The sequence below is a fragment of the Myotis daubentonii genome, chromosome 3 (genome assembly GCF_963259705.1).
Source record: "Myotis daubentonii chromosome 3, mMyoDau2.1, whole genome shotgun sequence".
Lineage (NCBI taxonomy): Eukaryota > Metazoa > Chordata > Mammalia > Chiroptera > Vespertilionidae > Myotis > Myotis daubentonii.
This window is the reverse complement of record NC_081842.1, coordinates 213,037,587-213,054,057: the sequence shown is the minus strand read 5'-3', so window position 1 is coordinate 213,054,057 and position 16,471 is coordinate 213,037,587. Positions and strand designations below refer to the sequence as shown.

General features: G+C 43.8%; 1 protein-coding gene across 9 annotated transcripts in view; it reads left to right on the top strand.

The window, feature by feature from the left end:
• Positions 1-16,471, top strand: part of VPS13D (vacuolar protein sorting 13 homolog D) — a 226,893-nt gene that overhangs the window by 3,024 nt on the left and 207,398 nt on the right. For 8 of the 9 annotated variants that reach the window (XM_059691216.1, XM_059691215.1, XM_059691218.1 and 5 more), the window contains exons 2-8: positions 211-383; positions 6,150-6,227; positions 9,092-9,282; positions 9,374-9,454; positions 12,045-12,161; positions 14,818-14,922; positions 16,056-16,226. In XM_059691216.1, coding sequence (XP_059547199.1) covers positions 287-383; positions 6,150-6,227; positions 9,092-9,282; positions 9,374-9,454; positions 12,045-12,161; positions 14,818-14,922; positions 16,056-16,226 — 840 coding nt within the window. In that variant the 5' untranslated portion in view covers positions 211-286. The remainder of the gene's footprint in view (positions 1-210; positions 384-6,149; positions 6,228-9,091; positions 9,283-9,373; positions 9,455-12,044; positions 12,162-14,817; positions 14,923-16,055; positions 16,227-16,471) is intronic. The other variant, XM_059691217.1, reaches the window with a different exon arrangement.

Below are 16,471 nucleotides of genomic sequence, written 5' to 3'. Positions count from 1 at the left end.
TATAAGTGACTATTCCTTGCAGCTGCATCAAAACGTTGACGTATTGGTTTGGTCCTCCATTTACTAATGGGGCATCTTACAGTGCTTCTCACCCCTTGTTTTCTTAAACCTGTGCTTTGCGTACCTCCACCTTTAGGTAGAGTAGGAAAAATCAGCTTAAAAAATCATCTGTTTTTTTCTGTTGATTTCCTTTTTTCTTTTCTTTCATAGATTCTTCTGTGATCATGAGAGAGAGAAATGAAGAATGATCCGTGATTTTTAAACACCTTGTCTTGGGGATCTAGTCATGTTGGAAGGGCTTGTAGCCTGGGTTCTCAATACCTATCTGGGGAAATACGTCAATAACCTGAATACTGACCAGCTCTCCGTTGCGCTTCTGAAAGGTGAGTCCATGTATCTCTTTTTGGTAAAGAATTGCCTTTGCAGATGGCACTTCTCCTTTCTATATTCTCTTTGTCGGATTGAGAATGATAAAACATGGTGCTCAGATGGCTTTTTTATTAGATATGCGTAAAAGGAATTTTTTCTCCTATATGACACTGATTATTATTATTGGGTAACTTAAATATGTACCTGTATTGCTGTAGATTTTAGGGAATTATTGATATATATTTTTTAAAAATACTATACTACTGGTGACTGTGCTTTACCCCAGTTATTGTTTTTGCCTTATGAAGGGTTATGGAGGCAGCCATGATATACTGATAATGGCACTGGCTTTGGCTTTAAATGCCACTGTGTTGCTTATTAGCTATAGAAACAAGTCATTGAAATTCGGAGCCTCAGTTTCTTTAGAAAACGAGGCTGACACACTTCTCCAGGGTTGCTGCGGAGATCAGGACAGACAGTTGAAGCTCCTCTACTGGGGTGTCATAGGCACCCGGTCAGGGTTTTCCATGATGTTCCTTTGAGGTGTCCCAGAACTTCTGAGGTCTTGTCTTGCTTCGTAGTCGAGTACAGAAAACTTGAGACATTATAGCCCAGCCGTGGGCAAACTATGGCCCGCGGGCTGAATCCGGCCCGTTCGGCTGTTCTATCCGGCCCGCGGAGCCGAAAGAGCGGAGGTTCTCTTGCTCTCCCCTCCGCTCCTTCACCAGCAGCCGTGTTAACATGTATTAGTTCACACAAACACTCCATCCATGCTTTTGTTCCGGCCCTCCGGTCCAGTTTAAGAACCCATTGTGGCCCTCGAGTCAAAAAGTTTGCCCACCCCTGCTATAGCCTATATAGGTCTCTACTCGGTAAATGCAGTCCTGTGGTTCGGTGGGGGGATTGGAAAACTGCTTTTTTTCTCCTTCTCCCTGTTTTAATTTAAGTTCTCTTAGCTCATCTCAAAATGTAACCCTTTACTAAGTCCTGAGAAAGGAGATAAAGCCAGTCCGCAAGCATGTGGGATCCTAGAGAGAGGACAGGAGGCCTCCAGTACGGTCAGATCTCAGCTTCCTGGAGCGTGACTTTGGGCAAGTGGGTCAGGACAGGTGGTGGCCATAGCAGTGATGCAGATGATGGTGCAGTCTGAGCATAGGGTGCCGGTCACTGGTTACCCTTCCCCAGGGGAGTTGCTTTCTGACCCATCTAAATCCATGAAAGGACTGTGGCAGGCACAGGCTGTGGGGAACGATCAGGGTCACACCTCCACTCCCTTCCCTTCACTGGGAACAGAAACAGGTTCTTTCCCAGTCTCCTGCTGCTTGTCCTCCGGTCCTTGGAAGGAGCTGCTGAAATGCAAAGTGAAAGTGACCAGTCTTTCCGGGAAGAGGCTATGTTCAAAGTTCAGTGGCCGTGCCAAGTTCACCTCTGGCCATTCACTGAAGTTCTCAGACCCGCTGTGAAGCTGACCGAGTTGTACAGGGCAGGTAGAGGGCCTGGGAAGAGACCGGTACACTGTGGCCTTGCTGATAACAGAGCTGGCTCTCTCAGCAGGGGATGGGGAGAGGATGTTTGCCGAAGAAATGAATGAATAGACATTTTTGTGGCATATGATGTATCATGGGATCTATAGTAATAACAGATTTCTAACCTCAGAAGTTTTAGACAGAATATATCTTGTAACAACTGTGCGTATCTCTCTGACGCTTTAAGCTGCTTTTCTATACTTATTTTCTTTAAAAAATATTCTCTGTGGGTTTTAACGAACCTGTGGAGTCTGAGGAATATTTCCCTGAGAAATTGAAAGTTGCTTTTCCTTTCATAACCGGTGTTAGTATGCTGCCTGTCCTTATGGATCCAAGCATGCCCAGTGCTTGGCGGAGCGTGTTGGGGTGTCCCAGGCTACTGAGAAGGGCTTTGTAAAGAAGGTGAGGGTTTTTGTTGATCTCGAAGACACAGTTACAGTTTTGCAGTGTTTAGGGGTGGAGGACACTAGCTGTTACTTTAATCTATCTGCCAATATTTACTATTCTCGATGCTTTGGGAGATGCATGGAGACTGAAGTAGTGGTCAAAAGTATGGGTGTTATAGCCAGACTGGGTTTGAATCCCAGTTCCTCCATTTACTAGTAACTCGGGCAAGTTACTCAAATTCTTCCATGTTCCAGTTTCACTTTCTGTAAGCTGGAGATAATAGTAACTATCTCATAAGGTTCTGAGTGCTGCACACATTACCCTAAGCGAAAGGTTCTTGGCATATAGTGAACCCCCTCAACTGTTGTTATCATCATCCACCATCATGATCATTCATATAGGACTGGCTGGTGGGTTGGACTTGAAAGGCCATGTTAGAAGTAATAAAAATGCCAAGTTAGCATGTGAGTGGTTGAAGGACGGAGCTAGCATTGTGTAAGATTTCCCTCGTTCGGTCATTCAACAAACACTTGATGCACACCTGCCTTGGGTAAGGCTCTGTGTTGTGGAACGATACGAAAAGGGGGGACAGTAGAAGATACTAAGAGCTCAGGCGTAGGCGCTAACCCTGGTTTCACCGTTTGAAAGCTGTTTGTGACTGTAAGTGACTTAAGCCTCCCCTTCACCCCTCTCCCTCTTGCCACCTGCCATCAACAGATCTGGTATGAACTCTGGCACTACCACCTACGGGGTCTGTGGGTTTTAAGCGAATGGCTTGTCCTCTAAGCTTCATTTTTCTTGTCTCAAAAATGGAGCAGTCCTAGCTGGTTTGGCTCAGTGGATGGAGCATCGGCCTGTGGACTGAAGGGTCCCGGGTTTGATTCCGGTTAAGGGTGCGTGCCTGGGTTGTGGGCTTGGTTCCCATTGGGGGGCGTGCAGGAGGCAGCCCATCAATGATTCTCTCTCATCATTGATGTTTCTATCTCTCTCTCCCTCTCCCTTCCTCTCTGAAATCAATAAAAAATATTTAAAAAAATGGAGCAGATAATAGTGTTTCCTCATACCATTGTGAGGATTAAATGAGATCACGCATATGCAGTGCCTGGCACATAGTGAGTCCTCACTAAATGATGGCTGTTACTGCTACTACAGAAATTATTGTTACTTATCCGCCTCCATCTTTATAGTCCTTGTCCTTGGAGAGCTTGCTGATAATCTGTTGGGGAGAGAGAAATTACATGGTAACCCAAGGGCTGTATATATTACATTGTTATTACTAGACGTCTAGGCATAATGCAATGGGGTACAAAGCAGGGGAGCCATTCCTCCTGCCTGTGGGACTCTGGGAACGCTGGTATGGAGGGAACTTTTGAGCGGACCTTAGCAGGGTTTTGATAGGGATGCAGGTGGGTCACCAGGCTCCAGGGAGAGTGAAGCGTATGAGTGGAGGCAGAAGGCTGAAAACTTGCACGGAGAAAACTTGCAGGGCATGTTTGGAGCCAGAAGGTAGTGGCTGCCAGTGCCATGCCAAGGCGTCTGAACTTTGGGCTGTGGGCATATCTGTATATCTGTAACCCAAAACGTAGATTCCCCTCCTTTTTCTTTCTATAAGCTCTGAAGCTCAGATCGGCCCTGTTAATGACCTAGAGCCTAGGGAAGAGGATTTAATAGTCATTAACAATTACTGAGAAATGATCCATCTCTAAATTCACCCCAGTTCTAAGTGACTAGATTTGCTGCTAATCTGAGATGAGACATTTTTGGATGAGAGAGACATCCATGACTATGCCTGCATATTATTTACCTGTAAATAAATGAGCATCATTATCATTTATGAAGTATCATTTATAAAGTACCTGCCTCCACTGGGTGCTTTCGGGCCTGGCCCCTTGGAGGGACCTCTTCCAGCAGCGTCAGTTGTGGGTACCTGTGTGAGTGGGTGGGGCAGTAGGAGGCTTTTGGTCTTGAACCACGCATGGCTGCTGCGGTTTTGCCTGGGTCCTCAGTTCTCATCCTTTCTCGTTTCTGCTCCTTTCCAGGTCACCTCCTTCATTCTCTGGGCTGTAGCTTCTTTAATTTTTCATGGTGTGGATTGCCTACAATTCGTTCCACTTCTCCAGGCTATACAGCAGCCAAGCAAACGTAGGGCCGTCAGCCTCGTTTGGGTGCTGAAAAATAGGGCAGATGTTGCTTCTTCAAAAGAAGAGACTACATACTTTCCTCCCTTTCAGTCACTTTCAACTGATAAGGAATATGTTTCATGATATTTTTTCCCCTTAAGATTATTTTCTCCCCAAATGTGGAAATCCGGTTTGTCCGGGCTCTCTGGGGTTATTAACCTCTCCTTTTGGTTAGTCTTAAGGTATGTGGATCCCCCATATGGACAGCTGTTCCCGCAAAAGTCTGAGAAATAAATTGGCTACATTTGCTCAGAATCTGCCAAATTGCTAGACCTGAATACTTAGAAGCCAATTATGCACTGGTCTTGAACAATCAGGGAAAAGTAATCAAATTTCTTGCATTAGTGGTCTTTGGAGGAAAAGCCTTGCTTGCCTTTTTTCTGGGTTCCTTTACCAGTTAAGGGTTGCTGGGTAGCTGCTGTCTGTACTGCTTGTTCTTGAAAATAATGCATCTCAGACAGATTTCTGTGACTCAGAAATTGCCTTGTGTGGTGCAAACAGTTTTGTAAAATGAATGCTGTCTCCCGAGCTCTTTGGGGATGAGAATCCTGCCTTCTCTTTTTGTAACCCCAGTGGTTAGTATAGTGCCCAGTAAGGACAGGATTGGTATATATATATGTGAATGAATGACTTCCATAGTCGGGGGTGAGAGATCTAGACTATTCCTTGGAGGCATCTTGTACTTTGGGGTTTAAGTCATTGTCAAAGCTGGGTCTGAAAGGTCTTCAGTGGGGGTCCTGTTTGTTCCTTTGCCTTCTGCTTGGTTATTACACCTGCAGGTGGAAGGAAGTGCAGAGGAGAACCTGTGGAGCTGGTCCCTCCAGAAGAGAGAGTCTAATTCCTTTTCATGACCAACTTCGTTAACTCTCCCAGGCTCCCAGATGTTGTGTGCAGTACACCTGTTTTTGGGGGGTGTGTGTTGGTAAGGAGAGCTTGTTAAAATTTGCAAATTTCTGTGTTTCAATCCCAGAGATGTCTGGCAGGGGGCCCAGGAGCCTGCATTTCATCCCAGGAGATTTGGATGTTAATGGTCCTCTAGTGAACATTACCCTGAACTAGGGGCTTGCAAAATGGCCAGCTGGCCAGATTCCCACCTGTGAGCTGAAAATGGCTTCTACATTTTTAAAGGCTTGTGAAAAAAAACTCCAAAAAACAAAAGGAGACTATACAACAGACACCATAAAGCCTGAAATATTTACTATCTGGCTCATTACTTCATCTGCTGTAAACTTCAGCTGTTATTTACATGTCCGAGTGGGAGCCAGGAAATTAGTATAGAGGAAGCACATAGGCTTGTGGCGGCGCCTCCCTTGGCTTTTTGTCGCTCTGGTCTAGTTGTAAAACTTTCCCTTCAGCCTTCAATGATTTGCACAGAGTAGGCATCTGCCGCATTTGTTGGATGAACACTTCATGATATTAATTTATTTATGTAATTATTTTTATTTTATTTTTCAATTACAGTTGACATTCCACATTATTTTGTATTAGTTTCAGGTGTACAGCATAGTGGCTAGCCAGTCATATACTTTACAAAGTGATCCCCTGATATTGACAATATTTCCAATGCTTCATCCCCGGGCTGTTTCATAACTGCCAATATGGCGTTCTTAATCTCTTCACTCTTTTCACCCAGTCTCCCAAACCCCCTCTCCTCTGGCAACCACATGATGTTGTTTTTATTTTTTAGGTGCAGTCGAATTAGAAAACTTGCCATTAAAGAAAGATGCCTTGAAAGAACTGGAGTTACCATTTGAAGTCAAAGCTGGTACGTGGAGCGAAGGAGAGGGAGGCAGTGCTGAGTGTTCATTGTGTGGGACCTGAAATTGAGAGTCCTTGACTTGGGCTCTCTGTGACCGGGAAGAGGCAGGGTAGGAAGTACAGAGTTTAGATCCGTCTTAAAATGTGGTCTCTAGGCCACTAGTATCAGGATGACCTTGGGGTGGAAACGGTGGAGGAGGTCACGTGGCCTCTGACCTACTGAATTAGAATCTCCAAGGATGTGTCATTCAACTTGTATTTACAATATATATATTTATTGATTTTTTAGAGAGGAAGGGAGAGAGAGATAGAAACATCAACGATGAGAGAGAATCATTGATTGGCTGCCTTTCTGCATGCCCCCCACTGGAGATTGAGCCCACAACCTGGGTATGTACCCTTGACTGGAATTGAACCTTCAGTCTGCAGGCTGACTCCACTGAGCAACACCAGCTGGGGCTCAACTTGCATTTTTAATAAATATTTCTGGTGATTCTTATGTTTACTGGAGTATGAGACCTGTTCTAGGTACAGGGGGTTTTATTTTTACATACTTCATTATAAATGTTACTGAGAGAGTTTATTGCATGAAAGTAGGCTCTGGAACAGTATGCCTGGGTTTATTCTAAATCTGCCATTTTCTGGCTCTGTGACCTTGGGTAAGTTTCCTACAACTCTGTGTGTGCCTCCTCATCGTTAACATGGGATGATAATAGTACCTACATCAAAGGAGAATACCTGAGTTAATACATTAAAATTACTCAGGACGATGCCCGACACACTCAATAGATGTTTGCAACTATATAGGAGTCCTGCAGTTGTGAGGTTTGGTGAGGAAGCAAGAATTGTTCTGGAATAAAATATTCTCCATTGAATGATCAATTATAAAATTGGTCTCTATTTAGGCACCTCTCATCATTCAACAGTAGCCTGTTGATATCAGTCAGTCTTTCCTTTATTTTGGAGTACATATCTATAATAATAAAAAGGTAATATGCTAATTAGACAGGATGTCCTTCTGGACGTCCTTCCTGATGAAGCTGTGGCAGGAGGGAAGCCAGCCCGGGTCCTGGGTGTCACCGGCGGCCAGAGGGAAGCCTGGGTCTTAGGTGCCAGAGGGAAGCCGGTGCCGGCAGCTAGGGGAAGGAAGGCCTAGTCTTGCACAAATTTTCGTGCATCGGGCCTCTAGTATTACAATAAAATGCAAGTACAATGCAAATAAAAAAACTTGCAAAAGATTTAGGCTTTCTTGAAATCAATTCAAGTGATGGGTGATCTGCCAGTCAGAAGCAGAGGCACTGACTCATTAGAATCTGAAGGAAAACTTTCAAGAATGATGACACTTCTGAGTTATTGAAAGCTCTTGGGAAAGCTTGATGTTTTCTGATATTTTTGCAAAAACGATCATTTTTATGCTTGTTCTGCAAAAATTAAAACCTAACATCATTTATATTTTAGTCATATAGTTATTAGAATATTACATATTCTCTCCCCAATTAATTTTGGTTAGAATTGCAACTGTGCACTAATTATTGTTAAAATTCTTTGCTGTGAAAAGTGGTATGTTTCAGTTTTACTATAAACTTTATTAAATATAAGAAACATTGTTTTAGATAAAATCCAAATTAAAATGTGTTTTTTTTTTCATTATTGTAGATATCTGAATTTGATACTGGATTACACAGTTGATCACTTGGTGTCATCATTAAAAATGCTATTGTTAATGATATTCTTTTATGTTAAATACAAGGGTGGGCACAGATAGGTTTATAGTTGTGAAATAGTTTATTCTTGGGTTATTGCTTATTATTAACCTACTTTTACCCACCCCTGTATAACTGATCAATCCCACTGGAATTTTAGATCTTACAGGGTAATTAGAGGTCCAGTGCACGAAATTCATGCACTTGGTGGGGGGGAGGGGGGACCTTCAGCGGGCCTAAGCCATCAGTCATACATCCTTAGCGCTGCCATGGAGGTGGAAGGGGCTCCTGCCACTGCTGCTATGCTTGCCAGCTGTGAGCCTGACTTCTGGCACACTGACCACCAGGGGGCAGCTTCTGCGTTGAGCATCTGCCTCCTGGTGGTCAGTGCGCATCATAGTGACTAGTTGTTTTGATGTTAGGTCGATTCGCATATTAGCCTTTTATTATATAGGATGATTGCCCCCTGAAAACTGTGCTGCTTTCAGAGGTTGGGCTTTCAGAGGTGGATCTTTGAGAGATCCATGAGGACAGGTCAGATGTTCTTATGCATTATTCCTCAGTGGTGATTTGCCTCTAATTAATTGAATTTAAGGAAGGCTTGACTAGAAATGGTAGAACTTGGGAAATAAGTATCACAATTCTCCCAGGCTCTTTAGCTCTCCCATCAGGCCAAGTTCTCATAAAGAATCAATTCTTCCTTGATAGAGGCCACTGCAGCATCTCCGATATGTTGGGGTATGTGCAAGATTGGGCATACTGTAAATCTGATAGCGCCCAATAAGTACTTAGCAGCCAGCAGGTTAATAATGAGCAGGAAATGAGGTTCATGCCCATGGGCTTGTGCAGGTCCCATGGGCAGAAAGACACCCCAGAGAAATTTAAGATGTGGTCCAGGTGGGGGACAGGTAGTTTCCAGGAGAGAGCTCTTGCATTTGCTATGGTCAAGTCACACTGAACTTTCCCTAGCTTCCAGTTTATTTTGCCCAATTATCACCGATCTCAGCTTACTAACATTTGCTTCCCAAGTACGAGGACCTGTTGCCTGTTTTCTTAAATTGAAAAAGGTAAAAATAATAATGCTCCCCTAAGAAAACGAGAAGAATATAGAAAAATAGAAGGAATTAAAAATATGTAAAGACATTTAACAAGCTTTTCTTTTTCCTAGGTTTAATTGAGAAAGTAACCCTTCAGATTCCCTTTTATCGCCCCCATGTGGACCCTTGGGTGATCTCCATCTCCAGCCTTCACTTAATTGGAGCCCCTGAAAAAATACAAAACTTCAATGATGAAAAGGAGAAACTGTTGGAAAGGGAACGCAAGAGAGCTCTTCTTCAAGCCCTGGAGGAAAAATGGAAGGCAAGGCAGAAATCCTTTGATCCGGAAGAGCATCGTGGTGAGACGTGAGCAAAGTACTAGCTCTGGCTAACACTGGCTCTTCTCTTTGTAGAATGAACGCCAGCAGAAAGGGGAATCCTATTGGTATTCCGTCACTGCCTCCGTAGTTACGAGAATTGTGGAGAATATTGAAGTAAGTCCTACTGACTTTTACAAAGCAGAAACAGGAGAGGGCTTTATTTCTCAGGCTTACATGTGTTTACTTCTGAGCTGTCTGTTTCTCAGGGGCCTCGCTGATACAGGGTGTACTCTAGACAGGACTGGCTGTTCAGGTGTGCCCTTCTCTAGGCGGTGCCCAGGGGAAACCTGAAAAGCAAGTCCCACGGCGAGGCTTTGGGCACAGGCTTTTCTTGCTTCGCTTAGTGTGAGTAGGAGTTTTCGTTTCACTTACATTTCACTTCACTTTCTTTTTGAATGTTGGAGCCCCACTTGCTAAAGGATTTAGCCACATCACCTACCAGTAAGCTTTCATGACTTCTGTTTCAGGGTAAATCACATAAACTCTCTGATCTCAGTTTCTTCATCTGTAAAACGAGAGAGGTCGGATGCACCGTTTCTGGTTGATTAGATAGTGAATTGTGAACAGCTCACTAAGATATTTAATCTCTCACGGATGGATCTGGTGGCAGTTTGATGAGTATCAGTGTTAGGGCTATTGGCCATCTTTTCCACTTTAATTACAAATTTGTTTTGTCCTCAAAAAACTAGATCAGAGGCCCTTTTCGTCAGCCCGTACTTACTGTCTCCAGGGTTTTCTTGCCATGCCCGGGTAACACACGTATATCACTTTCCCCAAAAATAGTCTGAGGTTGTTGGTTTCATAACTTTGATGAAAAGGTTGTTACATTTGAGGTGACTGCTTTGAATTCTGTTTCAGAAAGTTCTTTCTTTTTTTTTTTAAGTTGTCATTGATTTTTGAAAATTCATCATTTTTATTTTATTATTTTTAAAAAATATATTTTTATTGATTTCAGAGAGGAGGGAGAGGGAGAGAGAGATAGAAACATCAATGATGAGAGAGAATCATTGATTGGCTGCCTCCTGCACGCCCCCTACTGGGGATTGAGCCCACAACCCAGGCATGTGCTCTGACTGGGAGCCACCTGTTGGTTCATGGATCGATGCCAACTACTGAGCATGATGATCGCATTTCAAAGGAATGGCTTTCAGGTCCTTGAGTTGTAGGAGATTACACACACACACACACACACACACACACACACACACTTCAAAGGGATGGAGAAAGGATTCACAATTTTAAGCCCTTAGAGCAATTATAAATGTTCTAAGAAAGGGAGGTCAGAGCTGATTGTCAGGTGTTGGCTAGAACAAACAAACAGCCCTGAACTTTTCCGGAGAGGAACTCAGAGAGGGGCTGGATTGTCCCAGGGACAAGCTTTAGGCTGCAGGAAGCCACATCAAAATTGGGCCAAGTTCTTAGGGCAGGAGCTTGAACAGAATGTTCTTGCAAGAGTCTTTGCAGCTCTCAGGATGTACCACACTTTGTTTGTCCATCATCAGGTGATGGACATTGGGTGTTTCCATTGGCTATTGTGAATAGTGATGCTGTGAACATTCGGGTATAGGGTTTTGTGTGAACGTATGTTTTCAGTTCTGAGTATTATATACCTAGGAGTGGAGTTGTTGAGTCATATGGTAACTATATGTTTAATTTTTTGGGGGAACTATTTTCCAAAGTGGCCTCACTGTTTTACAATTGTACCAATAATGTATGAGCACTTCAATTTTTCCTCATCCTCATCTGCACTTGTTATTGTCTCTCTTTTGATTATAGTCACGCTAGTGGATATGAAGTGGTATGACACTGTGTATTTTTTTAAATATATATTTTTATTGACTTCACGAAAGGAGAGGAGGAGAGAGATAGAAACATCAGTGATGAGTGAGAATCATTGATCGGCTGCCTCCTGCACGCCTCACATTGGGGATTGAGCCCAAAATCCAGGCATGATCCCTGACTGGGAATTGAACTGTGATCTCCTGGTTCATAGGTTAATGTTCAACCACTGAGCTGCTGGCCGGGCTCACTGTGGTTTTGATTTGCATTTCCTTGGCTAATGTTGCTGAGTATCGTTTCATATGCTTATTGGTCATTTATAAGTCCTGTTTGGAGAAATGTCTATCCAAATTCTTTGCCCATTTAGAACTTGGTTTATTGTTTTTTTAATTATTAAGTTGTAAGTGTGTTTTTAATATTTAATTCTAGTCCATTATGAGACATGATTTGTAAATATTTTCTCCCATTTTGTGGGTTGTGTTTTCACTTTCTATTATTATTTTTTAATTCATTGAAGCAGCATGCCTTTTCGCTAGCTTGTCTTCAGGGGCAGAGGGAAGTAAAGAAATAAATAGGTACAAAGTGTGTATGTCCTGCTGATTTCCTGTGTCTAGGTGTGGGGACACAGGCAGCTCTATCATAGAGGGAGGGCCAGTTACCTGGATACAGCGGTATTACTTTCTTCTAATGTGTCTCTATGGTGTCTTCTGAGCTGACTTAATGAAAGTATTGTAGCTCTCTTCTGTGTGTGTCCAGTTTGTGACTGTAACACTGAGGGGCTTGGGGAGCACTGGCTCTGTGATGTGTGTATAAAATGCCAGCTGTGACTTACGTAATGCGGCTCAGGGCAGTGTGACTCCTCCCTCTAGTCTTCCACCCGTAGCAGTTGCCTAAATGTGCTTTTATTTTTTTCTCCCCTTTGCAGTTAAAAATTCAAGATGTTCACTTGCGCTTCGAAGACGGTATTACCAATCCTTCCCACCCTTTTGCCTTTGGCATCTGCATTAAGAATGTGTCCATGCAGAATGCGGTGAATGAGCCTGTGAGTATGAAATATGACTGAGCCAGGAAGAAAGCAGTATCTGTGGGCAGTCTGCGGCTCTGCTTTTGTCATCTTGCCTCATGTGAATGAGATTGCATTCTTTTCCACCGGGTTTCCCTGTATGTCTCTGGCCTGTATGTAATACATCTAATTTGCTGGAATAGGGAAACAGTTAATTTTCTCTGACCTTTTGTTCTGTCACTCATCCTTTAAATGTTGGCGCAGCCTCTTTCATTTTCTCCACAAAGAAATCAAGATGTAGAAAGGCTTTCATCTTTGATTTTCTTCTCATACCATGTGCCCTCCCAGGTAAACTCATCTGTTTCATAGTTTCAGTGACCACCTGGGATATTTGCTGATGGCTTCCACTTGCATTCCATTCTCCCCCTCTGGACTGACCATTATATTCATATCCATCTACCTGTGGATACAGACGCCGCTAGGGCATTTAGGCTTATAACCAAAACGATCCCATTATGTCCCATCTGTCCAGTTTGCTCCCCTGAAACCAACTTTTCCCCTTTATTTTCTAACATGTTACTGAAGGTCCAAACAAGCAAATGAAAACTAGCATCTAACGAACGCTTTTATGTGCGAGACACTGTCCTTTGTGCTTTGCACGATGGCTCATTGAATTCTCTGTGCTTTTCACCACCACTGTTGTCCTCCTGGTGTGGCTGAGGTGCTGAGGTGCAGAGCGCTGATGGGAGGGTGGATCAGCTCTGCATCTGGGGTTGGCAGATTGGCCCCCCACCCGTTTTTGTAAAAAAGATTCATTGGATCACTGCCGTGCCCTTTGTGTGTATTGTCGAAGGCTGCTTGTGTGCTACAGTGGCAGAGTTGAGTCGTTACAACAGAGATTGTAGGGTCTACAAAGCCTTCATGTGTACTCTCTGGCCCTTTTCAGAAAACGTTTGCCATCCCTGCTCCAGATCATGTGTTCTTACCCACTCCCCTAATCTCTAGAAGCTCCGTGCTCATCCTTCCACTGCTCATTCCTCAACGTCCATGTCCATTTGATCATAGCGTCCTGCCAATGTTTCCTGCACAGTGTCTCAAATGTAGCTCTTCTCTTAGTCACACTACACCTGTCTGAGGTCAGGATCCTGTCAACTTCTGCCTGGGCTGATAAAGCATCCTGTCGGTGACCTCCTTGCTGCCACCCCAGGCGCTTGATTCATTCTGTGCCAACGCTTCCCACCCTTTTCCACGCCATGGCACACAGAAAACAAGGAGTATTTGTACGGGACACGGGGGCAAAAGGATGTGGTTAGCTCAGAGTAACCAAGTATGTCTAAAAAGTAACTTGATCGTATAAACTTGCTCATTATCTTTTTTTTTTTAAATATATTTTTATTGATTTCAGAGAGAAAGGGAAAGGGAGAGAGATAGAAACATCAGTGATGAGAGAGAATCATTGATTGGCTGCCTCCTGCACGCCCCCTACTGGGGATTGAACTCACAACTCAGGCACGTGCCCTTGACTGGAATTGAACCCAGGACTCTTCAGTCCGCAGGCCGACACACTATCCGGCTAGGGCTTGCTCATTATCTTGATGTGACTCATGGCTCCTTTTCTCTGGCACCCCAGGGGGAGCTCTACTTTGCACTGTTGCCAGAGTTTTGTTTCTAAAACACATACCCGGTCCTGGTGCATACCTGCATCAGAACCCTCAGGGCTCCCTGTCACGTAAAGTATGAGCTCCAGAGGCCTTGGTGTGGTGTATACTTCCTTTCCTAGTGTGTCAGTGTCCGGGCAGCCATAACAGATAAGCTCAAATAGGCGGCTTCAAACAACAGAAATGTATTCTCTTGTTCTGGAGGATGGAAATCCAAAATCAAAGGGTTGGCAGAGTGGATTCTTTGGAGGCTCTGAAGGAGAAACGTTCATGCCTTTCTCTTTGCCTCAGGGGGTAGCCTTGGCATTCTGGGCTTATAGATGCATCTTTCCAATCTCTGCCTCTTTTTTCACATGGCCTTCTCCTTTGAGTCTTTTTTTTTCCTTCTTTAAGGGCACCACAGGGCCCACCCTAATCCAGTATGACTTCATATTAATTTGATTACATCTGCAAAGACCCTGTTTCCAAATAAGGTCCCATTCACAGGTGTTGGGAGGACATGAATATTTTGGAGGAGGAAACTATTCAACCCAGTACACAGTAACATCCAATCTACTTATCTCAACACCTAACTAACTCCGATACCAAATATGTCCATACACATGTATGATTACTGCCCCCACAGCACATGAGCCATGCTCCAGTCACACAAACTCACTGTCCTCTGAGGTTATCAGGCATTTTGTATTGTTGGCCCTACTCTTTGCAATGCGCCCCCGTCCTTTCCTCTTACCAGCTCTATGCCTGAAACTTACACATCTCTGAGTCATGCAGTGCTGTTTTCTCTTTGTTTGCTCATGGCATCTTAAATACTCTCCCTCTGCTTTCCTCTGCTTAATTAAAATTGTTTGCATGTTTGTATTCCCACTTAGCGAGACTTGAACTCTGGGAGAGCAAAACCATGCTTTAGTCTAGTTTTGTATCCCCAGCATCTTGCAAAGGTGCCTGATGGATGATTCTTCACAAATGGCTTGTTGAATGAATGAATAAAGTCATGAATATGGAGTCATCTTGTTTTCTTCCCTGTCTTACCTCAGGTGCAGAAGTTAATGCGGAAAAAGCAGTTAGATGTGGCAGAATTTAGCATCTATTGGGATGTCGATTGCACTTTACTGGGGGATTTGCCTCAGCTGGAGTTGCAGGTACGATTCTGGCAGAGGGCTTCATTGCGACACTGCACTGAAGCGAAGGGGTGCAGGGTCACCGTCGTGTAGGCTTTTGTTCTTTGCGTCTCTGATTCCTGTTCCCATCCCCCCTCCAGAGGCACCCACTCTCAAGTGTGTTGCTTGAGGTATTTGCTACGTATATAACTGAACAATATGTAGTGTTTTGTGTATGTTTTACATTTACATTGCATTTTAGATTTCCTTGTTTTCTTTTTTTCACTTAAGGCTATGTTTTTAAGATGGATCAGTGTTGCTGTTTATTCTTCTAGCTGATTGCTCTGACTACTGCATAATCCACCGTATGCATCAAACATATGGTTATCCATTCTTCTAGCCACCATATACTAGGCATTCAGTTTTTCATTGAACAAAGCACCAGATGGGATTCTTAAGAAGAGCTTTCTTATGTTTATGTTGACACTTCACCTTTGGTGGAATTCCGTTAAGAACTACTTAGATCAGCGGTCACCAACCAGTGGTCTGTGGACCACTGGTGGTCCGTGAGGTTTGAAAGATTGGTGACCACTGACTTAGAAGATCATTATAAATCATCCTATATAAAAAAGGCTAATATGCAAATTGTCCCCTCCACCAGGAGTTTGACCAGGAGTTCAACCAGGGGGTGGGGTTGGCTGGCCAACCTCCGGAGTCCCCTCCCGCCAGTCCAGCCCGATTGACCCTGATCGGGGCGGGCTGGCTGGACTCCACCAGTGCACAAATTCGTGCACCAGGCCTCTAGTTGTACATAAAGTATTACTGTTTGTGAAGGCTTACAAAATAATCTGTTTAATCTTTTTCTAAAGTAATTGTAGTTGATTTAAGTGAAATAGAGAAAAAGGACTCGCTTTTTGTCCCACCCAAGATTATCTTTGGCTTGATGCTTTCATATGGAATGGTTTTGTTTTGTTAGTTTGATTAAATAAATACTGTGCTTCCATACAGTACAGCAGTATGCAACTATAAAATAAGGGCAAAGACCATATATAATAGTCTCTAAGACACAGTATTAAGTATTCTGTTTAAAAAACTAAGGCAAAACAGGACATATACCATTTGTATAAGAATGGTTACAAAACCAGAAAACTGACAGAGGTTCTTGTGACACTCAGGAGGCCATGGGCAAGAGCATGGAGAGCCGCGATCATCACTACATCTTGGAGCCAGTTTGCGCATCTGCCCTTTTGAGGAGAAACTGCTCCAAAGAGCCTCTGAGGTCTCGGCACACTCCCCGTTTTGAATGCGACATCCAGCTGGAGACCATCCCCTTGAAACTCTCTCAGGTACCCCCCTTCCCCCAGCGGCCTGTGCTCTCACCGTCAGACTCGGAACTGGGGTGAATGAGCATGTCGGTAGAAGGGCTGCAATACTTCACAGCACCCCAGTAGGAAAGAAAGGACACAGGAAGTTGTGCCCACAGTTGTGGTAGGTGTAGAATCCATTGTCTGTAGTGCGGTCGGATTGGGCTGATCTCAGGTTAGTTCTGAGTTGGTTTTTAAGTGCTGGGCAGAGCCCAAGAGCACAGTCA